This window comes from Triturus cristatus, chromosome 8 (genome assembly GCF_964204655.1).
Source record: "Triturus cristatus chromosome 8, aTriCri1.1, whole genome shotgun sequence".
Lineage (NCBI taxonomy): Eukaryota > Metazoa > Chordata > Amphibia > Caudata > Salamandridae > Triturus > Triturus cristatus.
In genome coordinates this window covers 1,543,187,806-1,543,205,777 of record NC_140591.1, presented here as the reverse complement: position 1 = coordinate 1,543,205,777, position 17,972 = coordinate 1,543,187,806, and the positions used below count along the sequence as shown (strand labels likewise).

Genomic DNA, 17,972 nt, shown 5'->3' with positions numbered 1-17,972 from the left:
GGAAGCTAGCTCTGTATATGCTATGCCAATGTAAAGTATAGTGTGCACAGAGTCCAGTGAATTCCCAAAGGCTTACATAGGCTCAAGTAGAGAATATTAAAAGCTCAATTTGTGCTAGTGTGGTCGAGCAGTTACGCTTATCAGACGGGAGTGTTAAGCGTTTATTGTACACACACAGGCAAGAAATGACAACACACACTTGTAGACTGAATCCAAACCAATTGTTTTGTATAAAAAGTTTTTAGGTTTTCTAGAACCAACAAATATTCAGTTGCAGGTAAGTAACAGTCTTCAAAGCAGTAATACTTTCAAAAATGCAGAATGAACTGTTTTGCTAGGCAGAAGAAATGCTTTACAGTAATAGAATAATTTTGGAGAATCGATTTAGAACTGTAGAACTTTGCAATATCAATAGACTATTGGATGCAATAGGTAAAACACAATGCAATCCTAAGGGAGGAAAACCGTGTTAAGCTTTAGCCGGCAAGTACTCCACTTACAATCCCAGGATCTGGGGTTTTGAGCAACACAGGGCAAGTTTCAGGTAGGTACTACACCAGCAGCAGCACTGGGGTGGCTGGGTGAGGGGTCAATGGTCCTAATGTAAATCAATGGAGGCTGGGGGCACCCCAAAGAGGCACGGTTTGCAGGAAGTACCCGTGATTTCAGGGCAGAGGCCCCAGGGGTTAAGATCAGCATAGGGGGACCACAAAGCAGCACCAAAGATGCATCAGTGGCACAGGGGCAGCCGGGTGTAAAATCAGCGCCCGGGGCTCAATGGAGGTTGTCTTTCACACAGAGGCTGCAGGCTCAGACCAGTAGACTGGCTGAAGGTGACCATCGGCTGGGAAGGTAAGTTGGAGGGCTGGGGGAGGTTGAGGCATTGTCAGTTGGGCAGAGGGATGGCTGGAGGGCTGAGGATGCAGGGGTACCTTTTGGTGCTGGATCTTCGGGCTGGAGGCAGTCGCGGTCAGGGAAACCCTTCATGTAGAGGCTGCATACGAATTTGTGGGGTCCAGGAGAGGTCAGTCAGCCACCAATGGAGAAAAGGTCAGGATCGCCAGGGAGACTTCGCTGGACAGGTCTGCCAGTCAAACTCAGGCCGTGGGCATTGGGTGGAGTTGGAAGGGGGTCGCAGATCCGCCTGGGTTAAGAATCCTTGGTGTTGGAATTTTCTGGACAGGGCTGCTGCCCTCAGGAGATCTGGTCTTTGAAGAATGACAGTCTTCATAGAGTTCTCAGAAGTTGCTGGCAATGGGACAGATGTCGTTGCAGGCTCACGAAGCAGGAGACAGACCGGTAGGGCTGGGGCCAAGGCAGTAGGTGTCTTCTTGCTTTGCGAACGACGTCTTCGTCAGTCTTCTTAGGTTGGAGGAATCTGAGGATCACGGTTCAGGGGTGCCCCTAAATACTGAATTTAGGGGCGTTACAGGGACTGGCAGATGGTATCCAATCGGCTAATTACCTTTAGGGTGACTATACCCTTAGAATGTCCCCTCCCTTTGGGGATGGGGCGAACCCCTAACCTGACTAGGTCGAATCCTTCCATTCAACATGAGGATTTCCTAAGGAGGGGGTCACCTCTGTCCAGGGCACCATAGGGGTGGTCCTGGCAGAGAGAGGACACACCTCTAGTGGCTAATTTTCCGATCGATCATGCCGCCAAAAGCAGGGGCCTGGTCATGGGGGCCAACATCTCCACTATCTGGTGAAGCCTTGGCTAGCATATCAAAGCCTTTGAGGCTCACTGCCCTGAATGCCGTTACTGCTTGGGGGTAGGTGTGAAGTACCTCCACCCCAAGAAGCCTTTGTCCCGGACTCTCGAAAGCACAATGGCTCCCACCTCAGGAGGTCTGAAATCTGTGTGTGGCAGGCTGGTGTAGACCAGTTAGCATTTTGTAATAAATCCTAAACTGGCATCAGTGTGGGTTTATTATGCTGAGGAGTTTGAAATCAAACTCCTTAGCATTCAGTAAAGACATAATGAACTTTGTAATGACAACCTGTGAGAAAGCGGCTCTGTACATACTGTTCCAAAATAGGTACAGTGTGTACAGAGTCCACAGTCCCCAGAGGTTTGGCGGAGGCTAAAGAACAAGTTACTTACCTTCGGTAACGATGTATCTGTAAGAAACATTAGTTAGTTAGATTCCTCACCTTAGAATATCCCCAGGCGTCAGACTGGATCCGGAAGATTTTTCGTCAGCAATACCCCTTGCGCGTCGCTAGGCGTCGTCTGCGGCTCCGCGTCCGTCGTCGGCGTCGCGCGCCGGAATGACGTCGGAGTACTTAGACGCCGCCCTCGCGCGCTGTCAGTTCTTGTACATAGCTTTCCGCGCCAGGAACGCAGAGCCATGCAAAGACCGACACTGGTGCCAAAAATAAAATATAGGGGCCTGAAAAGGATAACCTTAACCCTAGATGTCAGTTCGCAGAACGGGGAGGATGGGTGGGTCGGTGAGGAATCTAACTAACTAATGTTTCTTACAGATACATCGTTACCGAAGGTAAGTAACTTGTTCATCTGAAAGAAACACGTTAGTTAGATTCCTCACCTTAAAATAGATACCCAAGCAATACCATCCCCGGTGGTTGGTCTGCGAACCAAGATCACACCAGAAAGTCCTGGAGGACAGAACGGCCAAAGAAGCCATCCCTCCGGGCTTGGCTGTCAAGGCAATAATGCCTGGCAAACGTGTGTAGCGAAGCCCACGTCGCCGCCTGACAGATGGCCTGCAAAGGGACACCCCGTCCCAAAGCAGTAGTAGCCGCTGTGGCCCGAGTAGAATGGGCGCGCAGCCCAACAGGAGGGTCCTTTTTTGCCAAGGAGTAACAAATTGTGATGCACAAAACGACCCACCGAGAGATGGTCCGTTTGTGCACAGCTTTCCCCTTCTTAGCACCCACGTATCCAACGAAATGTTGGTCGTCCACCCGGAACTGCTTTGTGCGGTCCAAATAAAAGGAGAGCGCACGTTTTGGGTCCAGACGGTGGAGCCTCTCTTCCTCTTTGGAAAGATGCGGAGGCGGAAAGAAGGTGGGCAAGGTGACAGACTGCCCAAGATGAAATGGAGTCACCACTTTCGGAAGAAAGGAGGGACGAGGCTGAAGGACAACCTTGTCCGGATGAACAGAGAGAAAAGGAGGCTTTGAAGATAAAGCCTGGAGATCACTCACCCGTCTAGCCGAGGTGATGGCTACCAGAAAAGCAGTCTAAAGCGTCAGCAGACGAAGAGGACAATTATGAAGAGGCTCAAAGGGAGAACACATTAGAAATGTGAGAACAAGATTCAAGTCCCACTGAGGCATTACAAAAGGGACAGGAGGGAACGTGGGAGTAATGCCTTTTCGTAAGCGTGTAACTACAGGGGATTTGAAAAGAGAAGGCTGATCAGGAAGCCGCAAGAAGGCAGAGATGGCAGCAAGATAACCTTTCAGGGTGCCCAGGGCAGAGCCCTGCCGGGCCAAAGAAAGAAGAAACAGTAGAACCTCAGAAAGAGGGGCGGAAAGGGGATCCACAGCCTTTGCTGTGCACCATGCCACAAATTTGTTCCACCGGCAGGCGTATACCGTCTTTGTGGAGGGACGCCTGGCTGCCAGAATGATATCACAGACTTCAGGAGGCAAGTCAAATGGCATCAACTGCCGCCGCTCAATCTCCACGCATGGAGGTGGAGGCTGGACAGGTTCGAGTGGAGGACCGTCCCCTGCTGCTGCGACAGAAGATCCTCCCGAAGGGCAGAAGTATCGGAGGATCGGTCAACATACTGAGTAGCTCGGGATACCAGTACCTTCGTGCCCAATCCGGAGCCACCAAGATGACTTGGGCCCGGTTGTGCCTGATCTTCTTCAGCACTCTGGGCAGAAGTGGTATAGGCAGAAAGGCGTACAACAGACCGCAACTCCACTCACGACGAAAAGCGTCGCCGAGCGAGTGCCGCCTTGGAAATTCCAACGCGCAGAACTGCTGCCATTGCGTGTTCTCTTCGGTGGCGAATAGATCTAACCAAGGCTCTCCCCACTGCTAAAAGAGACCTTGCGCCACTTCGGAGTTCAGACGCCATTTGTGATCCATCAAGCACCGGCGGCTGAGTTCGTCTGCTCTTGCGTTCAGAGAGCCCGCCAGATGTTGAACCACTAGGGTGACACCCTGGTGTTCCAGCCATGTCCAGAGGCGCAGAGCCTCCTGACAAAGGGTCCACGACCCCACCCCGCCCTGTGTGTTGCAATACCACATGGCGGTGGTGTTGTCCGTGAACACCTGCACGACACTTCCCCTGACAGAGGGAAGGAAGGCTTTCAGTGCAAGTCGGATCGCTCTCAATTCCAACAGGTTGATGTGGAGACGAGACTCCAGCCGGAGACCAGAGGCCTCTGATCTCCGCCTCTCCCATATGGCCACCCCATCCCAGGAGGGACGCATCCGTCACTACGACATGCTCCGGTTGGGGAAGGGAGAGGCTCTTGCCCTTGACCCAATCGCGGTTCGTGAGCCACCACTGCAACTGCTGTGCAGTGCCCTCCGAGATCAAGACATGGTCAGACAGGTTGCCGTGATGCTTGGCACACTGAAACTTCAGGTCCCACTGCAGAGCCCGCATGCGCCGCCTGGCGTGATGCACTAGTAAGATGCAGGAGGCCATCAGCCCCAGAAGCCGCAACACTAGCCTGACCGAAACCCAGGATAGAGGCCAAAAGATGGGAATCAGGGCCTGTATATCCCCAGACCCGCTGTTCCGGTGGATGGACCCGGAACTGCGCCGAATCGAGAACCGCTCCGATGAAGAGGAGCTTCTGAGAGGGACTCAGATGTGACTTCGGCACGTTGATGGAAAATCCCAGCAAATGCAGGAGATCCGCCGTAGTCTGGAGGTGGGAGACGACTGTCTGGGGCGAGCCCGCCTTCAACAACCAGTCGTCGAGATAGGGGAAGACTGGAACCCCTGATCTGCGCAGATGAGCTGCGACCACCGCCATCACTTTCGTGAACACCCGAGGGGCACTGGTGAGGCCGAAGGGGAGCACGGTAAACTGAAAGTGCTCGTGGCCCACCGTGAACCGCAGGTAATGCCGGTGGGCCGGCAGGACGGGGATGTGGAAATATGCGTCCTGCAAGTCCAACGCTACCATCCAGTCTCCGGGGTCTAGGGCAGCTAGAACCTGAGCTAAAGTGAGCATCTTGAACTTCTCCTTCCGGAGGAAGGCATTGACGTTCCGGAGGTCCAAGATAGGGCGTGGGCCCCCTTTGCCCTTCTTGGGAACCAGAAAGTAGTGGGAATAACAACCACGACCTACTTCTGGGCTCGGAACGCGCTCGAAGGCCCCCTTGGCCAAGAGGGCCGAAACTTCCTCGTGGAGAAGATTCAAATGATCCCCCGAGATACGGTGGTGCTGCGGTGGCATGGCTGGAGGGGTCGTCTCGAAGGGGAGGGAGTAGCCACTTCGGACGATTTGCAGCACCCACCTGTCCGATGTGATGGACCGCCAGTGGAGCAGGTGATGGCGAACTCTGCCGCCCACTGGCGTGGAATGGGCCTGAAAGCTCGGACTAGGAAGGCTTTGAGGCGGATGCTGCCGGGGTGGATGTGGGCTGACCTCGTCGTCCTCCAGAACCGCCTCGGCGGAAACCGCGACCGCGCGCAGGTTGGTTCTGCGGCTGGTGGCTAGGCGCACGTGAGGAGGCACCCCTTCCTTGGCCACGAAAGGCGGAAGTTTGCGACCGCGGGGCCGAGAGGCCCAAGGACTTGGCCGTAGCCCTGGAGTCCTTAAAGCGATTCAGCGCACTGTCCGCTTTCTCGCCAAAGAGGCGAGTGCCATCAAAGGGCATGTCCATGAGAGTGCTCTGGACATCGCCCGAAAATGACGTGGACCGCAGCCAGGCGGGACGTCGAAGCGCCACTGTGGTAGAAATGGCCATACCCAGCGAGTCCGTAGTGTCAAGCCCACATCGGATAGCATGTCGCGCTGCATCCCTCCTATCGGCCAGAGCCTGGGTAAGTCGTGTCCGGACCTCCTTCGGACACAGGGGCAGCACGTCCTCCACCGCATCCCACAGAGAGTGGGAATAACGGTCCAAGAGACAGGCGGTGTTCAAGGACCGCAGGCCCAAACTAAGGGAGGAGAACAGCTTCTTGCCAAACTGTTCCAGTCTCTTGGAATCCCGGTCCGGCGGGGCGGCCGGGAAGGAGGATTGGGAGGTAGAGGCCTGGATAACCAGGCTCTCAGGGGTAGGGTGTTGGGACAGAAAACTGGGGTCGCCCGGAGCAGGGAGGTGGCGCCTGGCGACGTTCCTATCCACAGGAGGAACTGTGGAGGGCTTGGACCAGGTGCCATGCAGAACGTCAATGAGGGCCTCATTGAATTGCAGCAGAGGCTCAGTGGAGCTTGCTGCAGACTGAAGCACCTCAGTAAGGACGTTAGTCCTCACAGCCACGGCAGGCAGCTCGAGCCCAAGGGCTGCGGCCGCCTTGCGCAGCACCACAGAGAAAGCAGCGCCCTCCTCCGAAGCCACAGTCGGAGGAGAGACGAATCCAGTGTCTGGAGAGGTATCCAGGCCACTAGCCTCCCCCAGCTCATCTGCCCAGTCCTGTGACAATTGAGCCTGAACGGCCATAGGATCCTCGGATCCCTCCCAGTTGTCCCCATCATCCGATTCCTGGTATACAGGAGGAAGGAGCGGAGCCGGGCGATAGACATAATGTGTCTCCAGCGGCGCCGAACGTGGCGTCCATCGACGCCGTACCGGCACCGGGCCCGGAGTGGGGCTGAACTGGGGCTCGACGTCGAGCGGAGTCGGCGTCGGGGGTGGTACCGGTGTCGACGCCGGCAGAGGAGGCGTTACGAGGTCGACCGGCGTCGGCGGGGACTCGGGAACGGGTCTCTCGGGCGCTTGCGGCGTCGAGGCCGGAGCCGTCAACGGCGCCGGGGCCGGAGCCACCGGCAGGCAAGGCAGCCCAGTCGGGTCCGCGGGGCCTGAAGGCGCGCCGGCGGGCATCGACGGCGGAGCCAGACTCCTCATGGCCGAGAGGAAGGCACTGACTTCCGCCGGCGTCGCGTCAGTCCCAGGGACCGGAGGGTATGGGGACTTGCGCGGAGCCGCGGGGGTGGAACCACCCTGACCTTCGGCCGAGTCGCGCGACCGGCGAGGGCAGTCCGAAGAGCGGTGTCGCCTCTTGGACTTCTTGGAATGCTTCGACTTACCCGAAGACTTGGATCCCGACGACCGATGGGGACGTCGGCTGCGGCTCCGCGACCGATCCTTGGACCTCCTCTTGGACCGGGATCGAGAGGCGCGCGGAGCCGAGTGGCGAATCTCGAGAAGCTTACGGGACCGCTCCCGTCTAGCCTTCAAGGTCAGGGCCTTGCAGTCCGAGCATGACTCCGCGTCGTGGTCTAGGCCCAAGCAGTAAAGGCACCGGCGGTGATGGTCCGTAACCGACATCAAGCGGCTACAGTCAGCACAGGCTTTAAAACCAGGCATCCTACCGGCACCGGAGTCGAGACAAGATCAAAAAGGATCAAAAAAGTTAGTCAAAAATTGACAAAAGGGGTAGCTCTCCCGGATCTGCGCTTACTGGCGCGGAAAAAAGAAGAACTGACGTCAGCGCGCGAGGGCGGCGTCTAAGTACTCAGACGACGTCATTCCTAGGCACGACGCCGACGACGGACGCGGAGCCGCAGACGACGCCTAGCGACGCGCAAGGGGTATTGCTGACGAAAAATCTTCCGGATCCAGTCTGACGCCTGGGGATATTCTAAGGTGAGGAATCTAACTAACGTGTTTCTTTCAGATGTTAGATATAACCTTATTCTCTAAAGTGGTAGCTTGGTCTAGCAGTAAGGCAGTATCAGAGGACAGTGTAAAGCATCTGTTGCACACACTCAGTCAGCAAATGGTCTCACACACTCAATAAGTGAACTCTAGGCCAATGGTTTATATATACAAAATATATGTTTGTTTTATTTTAGAACCAACAATAGGTATCAAAATATACTTTCTCAGAATGAGATGCTTTAGGTAAATACTTTTGCAATATGCAATTGGCTTTTGTAGAAAGTTACAGGTTGTTGCAATAGGCAAAACAATTTTAAACACAATAATGCATTGAGTTCAATGGATGTTTTAAGTTATTTGCAATAGATTACTTTCAGGATTACTTCTGTAATTCCAGGACTGGATCCTAGATTCAGTCCTGGGTAAGTTCTTAGAAACAAGTGATAAAAGTCGACTTAGTTACTGTTATGATTTTTAGACTATATTTTGCCATTTTAAAAGTTGACAGAAGAAATGTCATAGAAAACAGTCAATGATTTCCTATGGAAGAAAATTGGGGTACTGGCAAGTACGGTTGTGAATATTTTTCAGGGTCAGTGCTGGGCACCAAGATCCAGCACTGGGATCTCACCTAATAGCAGGTGAGTATTTTCGTTTTCGTTACTCGGCTGATTTTTGGTGAATATTTAAAGTTTTAAAAACTCCACACTTAGAAGAATTTTCAGAAGAAACCAGTCAATGTTGCCCTATGGAGAAAATGGAGTTATCAGCTTTTGGGTAAGTACTCGACTGGAAGAGTTAAGGTTCTGGGCACAGACTCAGGGGTCTCCCAGGGTCAGGTAGGTACAGTTGTTACACCCTCAGCGGCGCAGGGGCAGCCGGGTGCAGAGTGAGTTAGGCCCAATGTTATCCTATGGGAGGCAGGGGGGCCTTGGTTGGTGGCTGCTGACTAGCAGGCCACGCGGCTGTGGGAGCTGGGCTCCTGGTCACTTGCTCAGGGCACATGGGGAAGTAGATAGGTGCAGAGGTTACACTGCTAGGGCCACTTGGGCGGCTGGGTGCAGGGTGCTTTTGAGCCTCCGGGCGCACATTTGATTTCAATGGGAAAGCTCTGGTTTGGAAAAAGACAACAAGCTCGGGGACGAAGATTCTTCAGGTGCCGCCACCACCACTTCAAAAGGTAAGTTGGGTAGTTGGAGGATAGGTGGGTACCCAGGAGTTGGGCACAGGGGGCCGCAGGGCGCCGGGGTGCCTTTGGTGTAGGGAAATCTTACCCTCTGTTGATCGCGGTTGGGGGGGTACCTGGTTCTGAAGCTGCAGGCGTCAGGAGCGTCGAGGGAAGTCCTTGGGTGCCAGACTCGGGGTCACAGTCGCAGGGGGGGGGGGGGGTCGTCCTCGTGGTCTTTGTTCACTCCAGCACAGGCCAGGCTTGGCGGGTGCAGAGTGTGCAGGGTTCGCGGTTCCGGGCTGATGCCAGGGATTAGATGCAGAGTTTGAGCAGAGCCTCTGCTCATGGGAGTCCCAGGTGCTTAGAGCCAATAGGTAGCCGGGTACTCCAGGGTTTGTGAGGTTGCTAGCCACAAGAGGTGCCGGTTTGTAGCAGGTTCGAGGGTCGAAAGGCCGGTAGGACTGGGGCCAAAGCAGTTGGTGTCTTCCTCTTCTTAGCAGCTGCACAGCAGGTCTTCTTTCTAGTTTGGAATCTGGAATCTGGGGAAGGAAGGTTCAGGGTGCCCCTAAATGCTAGATTTAGGGGTGTTACAGGTAGGTAAAGGGCAGGGATCAAAGGGTCCCTGTCGTGGGGTGGGACACCCCCTATTCTTCCTCTCTCCTGTGGGAGGGGGGCAGTAGCCTAGTCCTGATAGGGTAGGGCTCCCCATCTTCAAGATGGTGAGCGCCCGGAGTTGTGCTTCACCTCGCCTCCCCAACCTGAGCGGCGGGGTTGGCAGGCTGGCACATCCCCTGTCCTTATTTGGGGTTTCCGGACAGGCTTCCCGCCAGAGTGGGGGTTGCAAGTGGCCTGGGGAAGCTCACAGAGGCGGCATGCCTTTGAAGCTTCCCCCTGTCCATCCTGGGGGAGGAGACCTGGCACCTCGCCCAGGATGTGCATTGTTGCAGGCCCAGGAGAGCAGGGGCTCTCCTACCCAGGGGTCCAGCAACATGTCTGCTGTGTGGCAGCCTAGGCAGCCTCTCAGACCAGACGTGGATTGTAGGTTAGGTTTCAGGGGCCATCTCTAAGATGCCCTCTGTGGTGCTTGGTACATTAAATCCCACACTGGCATCAGTGCGCGTTTAATGTGCTGAGAAGTTTGATACCAAACTTCAGTCTTCAGTGTTGCCATTATGGTGCTGTGAAGTTCGTGTTTGACGAGCTCTCAGCACCTTGTACTCTTAAATGGCAGCACTGCACTTACAGGGCCCAGGAATAGACCTGGGTACTGTAGGGGCACAGGGCTTATGCTCCTGTGCCCACACCACTTGCATAGGGCACCCAACTAGAGGGGTGGCTGATGTATGCCAGGGCAGTGTAGGTGGTAGGCATGGCACACAGGGATGTGTGCCATGTCAACTCTGTTTTGTCTTGTACCCAGACACTCATCCTGCAAGGGCAGTGTGTGGGTGTTAGGTTACAGGGCCTCTAAGTGAGGCACAATGTGTGCTGCAGCCCTTAGAGGTATTCCCTGGTCACAAGGCCCTGGATACCTAGGGTACCATTTACCAGGGGCTGACATGTGGCCAGGGTTTGCCAATTTGGGTTTTAGGTTTTTATGGAAGTAACATAGGCCCTGGGCACCTGATTGGCAGGAGTCCAGGGCACACTCAAAGTACATTCAGCAATTCAGCAAAAAGTGGGGGCATACCATGCAAGAAAGATGGCACTTTCTCACACAACCTCACAGTCCATGTACTGGACATGGCTCCACTGTACTTATGTCTGTCTGTCAATGGCACAGACACTGTAGGGGCACAATGGTCATGCAGCTGTGCCCTCACCTGCGGAATAGTGCACCATGCCTTAGGGCTGCGAGGCCTATTAGAGGGGTGGCTTGCCTATGGTTGGTGGGCATGGCACAAAGGGATGTGTACCATGTCAACTCGTAGGTTTTGTCTGCACCGAAAAAAACAGTCTGCAATGGCAGGGCGCAATACATGCGGCAGCCCTTAGAGACCCTCTCTGGCTAGGCCCTTGGTACCACGGGTACCTTTTACAATAGATTTGCATGTGAGCCAGAGGTGTGCCAATTGTGAGAGCAATGGTAAAGTTTGAGAAACGCAGGCCCTGGTAACCTGATTGGCAGGGACCCTGGGCACATTCAGTCTAAGTGCATCAGAAATCTGGCAAATGGTGGGTTGGTGACTGCAACAGAAAACCACTTTCCTACATATAGTATATACAGCCCAGCTTCGTAGAGCCAAGTAGTGACTTTTCTTCGTCCTTCTGTGGATCTGTCAAATCTGAGTTCTTGGGTTCAGGGGTGCCACTTAATAATACTCAATTCAGGTGCATTTTGGGGAGTGACAGGTAGTAGCCAATGGCCTACCTACTTTTAGGGTGTCTACTATGTCTATATGACCTCTTCCTGTGGGAAGTGGGCATAACCTAGATCCTAGAAGGCTGATTCCACCCAAAACATGGAGGAATATGAAAAGTGGGGTCCACATCAGCTGACCCCACCATAGGACTGGTGCTGGCTGAATGTGGGCACACCTCTTCAATGTTCCTGTTGGTCTTGCTGCCAAAAAGTGGGGTCAGGACAGGGGGTGGCAACTCCACTATGTGGTGAGGACCAGGGGTCACATAACAAGGGCGATAAGGCAGCTTCCTGCCCTGGAATGTCCATCTTGATTAGAGGAGGTGTGAACACATCCACCAGAGCAGGCTTTGTTCCGGTCTCCTGAGAGCAAGAGCGCTCACCTAGGGAGGTCAGTCCACATGCTAGTAGTCAGTAGGTTTTCAGAGAGCACCTCTAAGGTGCCCTCTGTGTGAATTTATTCATAAAACCAGCTCTGGCTTCAGTGTGGGTTTATTAAGACAAGGTGTATGGAACCAAACACCTTGGGAGTACAGTGAAGCCATCTTGTAGCTGGGGGACTCGTAATGACTAGTGTCAAGTCCATGTACTCATGGCTTCCCTGTGCACTGGTAATATCCAAGGGTGAACTTGGATATCACCGGGACATAGCGACTCTGGGTGATATGCCCTCACATGGGTATAGTGCATCCTGCCTTAGAGCTGTAAGGCCTGATGTAGGGGTCTTACCTATTCCACTTGTAGTGTTGGCAGGCATTGCATACAGGGATGTGTGACATATTGACTTAGGTTTTCTCTGTGCCAAGAGACACAGGCTGCAGTGGCAGTTTGCATGAGCATGGTGATGGTTCCCTTACAGTGTCAAAATATGTACTGGAGCCCTTGTGGACCCTCCTTAGGTCCAACGCCCTAGGGACCAGAGATACCACTTACTAGGGACTAACAATGAATCCCAAAGGTTTGCCAATTGTGGAACAATCGTACAGTTTAGGGAAAAGAACACTGGTGCTGGGGACCTGGTTAACAGGAACCAAGCACACTTTCAGTCAAAACTGCACTAGATACCAGTCAAAACTGCACTAGATACCAGGCAAAAAGTGAGGGATAACCATGCCAAAAGGGGCACTTTCCTAAAGCCACCATTCCTAGGAGATTCATTACAGTCCGCACTGTCAGACTAACATTTGGTAGAGGCAAATGTGTGCCAGCATGGTCTGGGCACTCCGGTTAGTTGGGTATGCCACTGTCAATTGTGTAGAGTTCTGCTCCTAGAAACGTTTCCCTCATTTCTGGAATGGAAGTTTTCTCAGTTCACTGTGACTGTTGCAGGGATTCTGCTCATGCACAGAACTATGCGCAGGAAACCAGGACCTCAGTGAATTGTGGTGGACCAAAAAACTCCTCAGCACCCAGAACCCCTATCCGACCAGCATCAGTGTCCCATTCGTTATCCGTATTATCTCAGAGGTCCCAATGTATAGACAACCCAGAACAAGCGACTTAGTATTCTCAGGAATGGTGGGAATCAGAAATACCTGTTCGCTATTATTCTCATATCAATCCACAACAAAAGTAATCAGAGACACAGTAAAGTTTAAAATGTTTATAATTAAAACCATCAGCATTGTTACAATACCATAAAAAATGAAAGGAGAAATCATAGTATAAATGACAGTGGAATGCAACCACCTTCCTTTCGCTAGTAAACTAATATTATTAGACTAATAGAAGGTCTCTAGGCTTGAATGGGGAACCCCATACCGTAAAGATCAGCTTTAGGTGAATCACATCACAGGATCAGCTTTGCTCTGCGCCTGGAAATGTTCTTCTCCAGAATGTGTTTCTAACGCATGCAAACTAATATTTAAGGCTCTCGACATTCAGGTATTTGCAGCTGTGTGCATATTATGAATAGCGAGTGGGCCGATCAACCTGGACTCAAAAACATACATTGTCTGGCGGCTCAGTGTTTTGCACACAATGTTCAGACCAAGGTCGCAGTGCACGTCTAGGGATGTGAACAACAGACAGTTCTCATGTGAAGAAAAGGCAAGCACGCAGTTCTCAAATAATAACATGTCTCAGGAGTGTCGTGTGCAAAAGCAGCAAAAGTGGCAAGATGGCTTTCTAAAAGCTAACGCCTTATGCTAACATAGCAATGTATGCATCTAAATCGCTACCTTCACTACAAGACCTAGTGTGTATTAGCAATTGCACTTTTGTCAGGTTTTCAAGGTAAAGATTTGAGGTGTTTGCTTTGACTACTCAATTTGACAAGCCAATCATCCCAGTAAGGATAAACATGTATGTCCTGTCTTCGGAGGTGTGCTGCTACCATCACAAATGTCTTGGTAAAGACTCTTGGAACGGACTTTATTCCGAACTGCAGAACTTTGAATTGGTAAGTTTGTCCTCAATTACAAACCTTTGATACTAGTTCTGTGCTTTGAGTGTGGTTATGTGGAAGTAAAGCTCCCCGAGATCTACAGTTGCTAGGTAGTCCCATTTGTATAGCAAATTTATAATATCTTGCAATATTGTCCTTTGAAACTTCTGCATCTTTATTTACCGGTTTACAAAGCACAAGCCTAGAATAGGTCACAATGTCCAGTCTTGTTTTTGGCACAAGAAAGTAAACTGAGTACACACTTGTGTTTTTCTCTTTTGACACCTTCTCAATAGCGGTATTTGGCAACTACTCTTGGACCACTTTTTGCAGGATTTGAAATTGGCTCTTGTACTGTTGGTGGCTTTCGTATGAGGTCAATACAGTAGCTTATCAAACATTTACAACCCATGTGTCTGTGGAAATTGCTTCCCAATTCATAAAGAAGTCCTTTAGTCTCTCTCCCAAAGGTATATTGTATGTGGCGGAGGAAGGTTAGAGTCACTTGGAAGGGCTACAGGCAGATCCTCAGGAGTTTCGACCTTTCAGCCTACACGTACTTCGAAAAAGGGGCTTGGGTTGTGGAGGCTGCCACTGGGCAGGATCTGCTAATTGGTGGGTCGCTGTCTGCTTTGAATTTATAAACTAAACCCAAGTCTCCCCTGCTCCCTCATTAGTTGAAAGCTCCACCTTTTCAATGCAGGCCTTAAGGCCAGAAGGGCTCTCATAGCTTTTGAAACATCATTCCTCTTCATCAATTCCAGCGCTTGAGCCACCCCTGGACCAAAGAGCTGGTCTCCTGTGACAGGCTCAATAATACTCCATTGTACCCTAGGCTTAAATACTATAGTTTCACAGCCACACATTTTCTCCTGACTCTCTGTGGCCAACAGTCTACTAGCAGTCTCTGCAGTGTCAAAGGCAAACTTCAGGGAGGAGTTAGCGAAGTTATTTCTTCCCTCAATCTTCTTAGCCCTTTTGTGGTACTTTACAGGGATGTGTAACATAAGGTCTTCCATGGCCATCCAGCATTAGAGGACATGTCGGTGTAACAGGGGGTTAGAATTAGCAATTCACCACTGAGTGGCTGCAGCTCTGTCCATCTTTCTTCCTACAGACTGCTTCCTCTTACTCTTTCTGGAGGAGGCTCGAAGGATGCTGGGTACATGGCTCGCTTTCTCGCCAGAGACACAATTAGGGAGTCCATTTCAACTTGGAGTCCACCTTTGCCATCATTGAATGAAAGTGCCTGTTTTTGCATGGTCGCCCCCCACTTTTTGAGTGATGTTGATGCTCTTTGACTAAGTGTGCCCTGAGTCTCTAGAAACTCAACACACCCACCAGACCGTTTACTTACCTACAAAACAGTAACCCAATTTTTTCCTTAGGATTGCATTGACTGTTTTCCTCTGAAAAACGTGTGAAGGGTGTTTTCTATGGAAACCTAGGAAACTATTTTGAAAAAAACTGTTTCTTACCTTTTTATCTCGGAAATGTCCCAGTGTGATATCTAGGCATATCACACCAAATAAAAAATGTAATCTGAAAAGTAATCTAAAAAGTAACTATACCTGTTTCTTAACATTTGACTTACCTGTAACAAAGCCAACTGCATTCAATTACATTCAAATGTATTATTCTGCAAAGTACTATTTACCTGCACCAAGTCCTCCTTGGTTCTAAAAAATAAAATACAACAAAGAAATATTTTTATACAAAACAAATAGCAGGAGTTCAGTTATTTAGTGTGTAAATCGTTTATTGCCCGAGTGTGTACAATAAATGCTTAACACTACCCTTGGATAAAGCCTTAATGCTCACCCACACTACCACATAGAGAGTGAGGTATTATCTAATTTTACCTCTGTAAGCCTTTGGGTATCCACTGGACTCTACACACTATACCTTACTTTGGTATAGTATATACAGAGTCAGCTTCCTACAGTCGCCAGCTTAGGAGAACTCCTTGCCTTGCTATACAATGCTGGGAAGCATAGAGAGATATTGACTGCTCTTGTAGGCTAGGGTTAATATTTAGAGCAGAAAACAGTTTTTCTAAATCCATTGGAACCCCAAAGACTTCTGCTGCCTTCCTAACAGCTGTATGGTATGCAGAAATGTCATCCGTAGGTGATGGTCTCGAGGGATAGGATTCTATCTCCTGAGGTGAGTCAGCCTCCAAATCCTTTCGCAGTATTTCTTACTGTGGCTCGTAGAGTACCACGTTTCCAGGGGCAAAAGACAAAAAACATGGTGTGCTCTCACTCCAAAATAGCTTAGAGGAACCAGACTTCGACAACAGTTGTCAATACCAAATCAGCAACTCCGAAACACCTCCGAATCCAACAGTAGGGACAAAAACCTTAGATGGTCGGCACAGGCATAGTGGGATTACCGAGAACCGTCATGTCAACTCCTGCCCACAAGCGGACAAGGTTTTTGCAGAAAAATAAATACACTTCTAGAAGCAACCAGTAGATGCAGGACTGTTCTAAGCATGTGAGCCTAGAAGAGATTTCACCCTGCAAAGGTTTCATGGGTATTAAAAAGAAGTTACAACACCTGTGAAGGTCAGGTACAGTCCTGAAGCATAGCGATATTTTCAAAGACAAACTATTCAGAGTGGGAAGTGGGAAAAGCATTTTTGCTGCCACTGGGTAATGAGCCTCAAGCTGAAAATAAGCCATTTTAAATGACAACAATGTGTCTCAAAAAGAGAATGCACCAACAATGTGAGCTCAGACCAGTTTCCAACCCACATATGTCAGATGAAAAAAGTAAACAGGTTAGACCAAATCTAGGGTTAACAACCAATTATATGAATGAACAAGTAGGTATAGAGCTTTTCAATGCTTAAATTAAAATGCTTTGAGGCATTTCTAATAACTCCAAAGCACAAAGGCAACAGACTGAGAAGTTCAGAAAAGGAATGTATGGCCATACAAGTTTTGCAGAAGAAAAGTCAAAATAAGTCTCACATCCAATATTACTTTTAGTGATACACAGATATTCACTTGAATTTACCCAAAACTTACTAGACAGCAGTAGTCAATACTATAGTCAATCTTGTCCTTTTGGCCTTTTTCCTTTGTCCCCACCCTATACACCCCAACTCAATACTATACATTTGTAAGTTAAAATTATCCACCTACAGTATGCATCTGTACCTTCAGGATATCGCCCATAACTTCGCCTTTCTCCTGTGTAGCACATTCTGCCATCTTCTCCAGCTGATCTTCAAGCAAAGAGATCTTGCCCTGCAGGATGAGGATGTACTCTTCCATGCCTCTCTGAAAGAATCACGATCACAAAACAATTATGATTTCTGTACAAGACAACATGTGGAGAATAAGGAGCCATGCCTTCATAAATGTTTCAGTAGTTACCAGACAATAGTTTTTATGGATGGCTATGAAAGATTTTACAACAACATCGGAGGCGGAAAGGAATTTTCATCACTTTCAAAGATCTGCTGACAGCCAAGGGCAGTTGCCCATCGGGAATAGTATTAATAGACATCTCCGCTATCAGATAACACTTCAATTCTCCAATGGAGTCCTAATAGGAATGATGTATTTAGCCAAAAGAAGGTAGGCAGTTTGCAGGTTAGTATGCAGCAGCTATCTGGAAAACAAGCGCAGTGCAGGAGATGCACAATGACCGTATATCTGAAGACATCTTGAGTAACCAAAAAATTAACTATTTTTTAAATAAGGCATACTAAAAGTGGTGACAGCATGAAATAGAGCAGCCTTCAAACTTACAAATTTCAAAGGACAGCCTGTCCAAACTGAACCTCAGATAAAAACACTGCTTCAAATCCTACCAGCGCAGGCCCCATCCCCCATGCTTATAACTTGGAGATAGCACTCGACGAGGGCATTAATAGAGGGGGAAGCCCTCCCACATTGCTCCACCAGTAAGGGCACACGTTGACATGATAGAAGAGACTTCTCTGAGACAGCCACCCCCCCCACCCCCCCCCCGGTCAAATCGATATGGCCAGGGTGACTTTTTCTGAGTTGCACTTTCCCTTACAGAACCCTCTCAGGACTGTGCCTGACCTCAAGATGGCGTCTGGATTTCATTCGGACCATGGCTTCTCACCCCACATGCCCGGCGCTACTCTGACATTCTCCGAGTACACCTGATCACTATCTTGACAGCGGAGTCCGAGCATTATGTCGGACGCCCGGTGAAGCTGCTCTATTCAGCTATTGAGGAGATCAGCCCTGGTTCATCCCATCAGCCGTCACCTACCCAGCCGGACTTTGGGCACAGT

At 50.4% G+C, this 17,972-nt stretch overlaps 1 protein-coding gene across 11 annotated transcripts in view; it reads right to left on the bottom strand.

Annotated features, from left to right (window-relative positions):
• Positions 1 to 17,972, bottom strand: part of NUMA1 (nuclear mitotic apparatus protein 1) — a 734,824-nt gene that overhangs the window by 407,671 nt on the left and 309,181 nt on the right. For 7 of the 11 annotated variants that reach the window (XM_085623417.1, XM_085623421.1, XM_085623416.1 and 4 more), the window contains one exon: positions 16,843 to 16,980. In XM_085623417.1, the coding sequence (XP_085479543.1) occupies positions 16,843 to 16,980 (138 nt within the window). The remainder of the gene's footprint in view (positions 1 to 16,842; positions 16,981 to 17,972) is intronic. The other 4 variants (XM_085623424.1, XM_085623420.1, XM_085623418.1 and 1 more) reach the window with 1 other exon arrangement.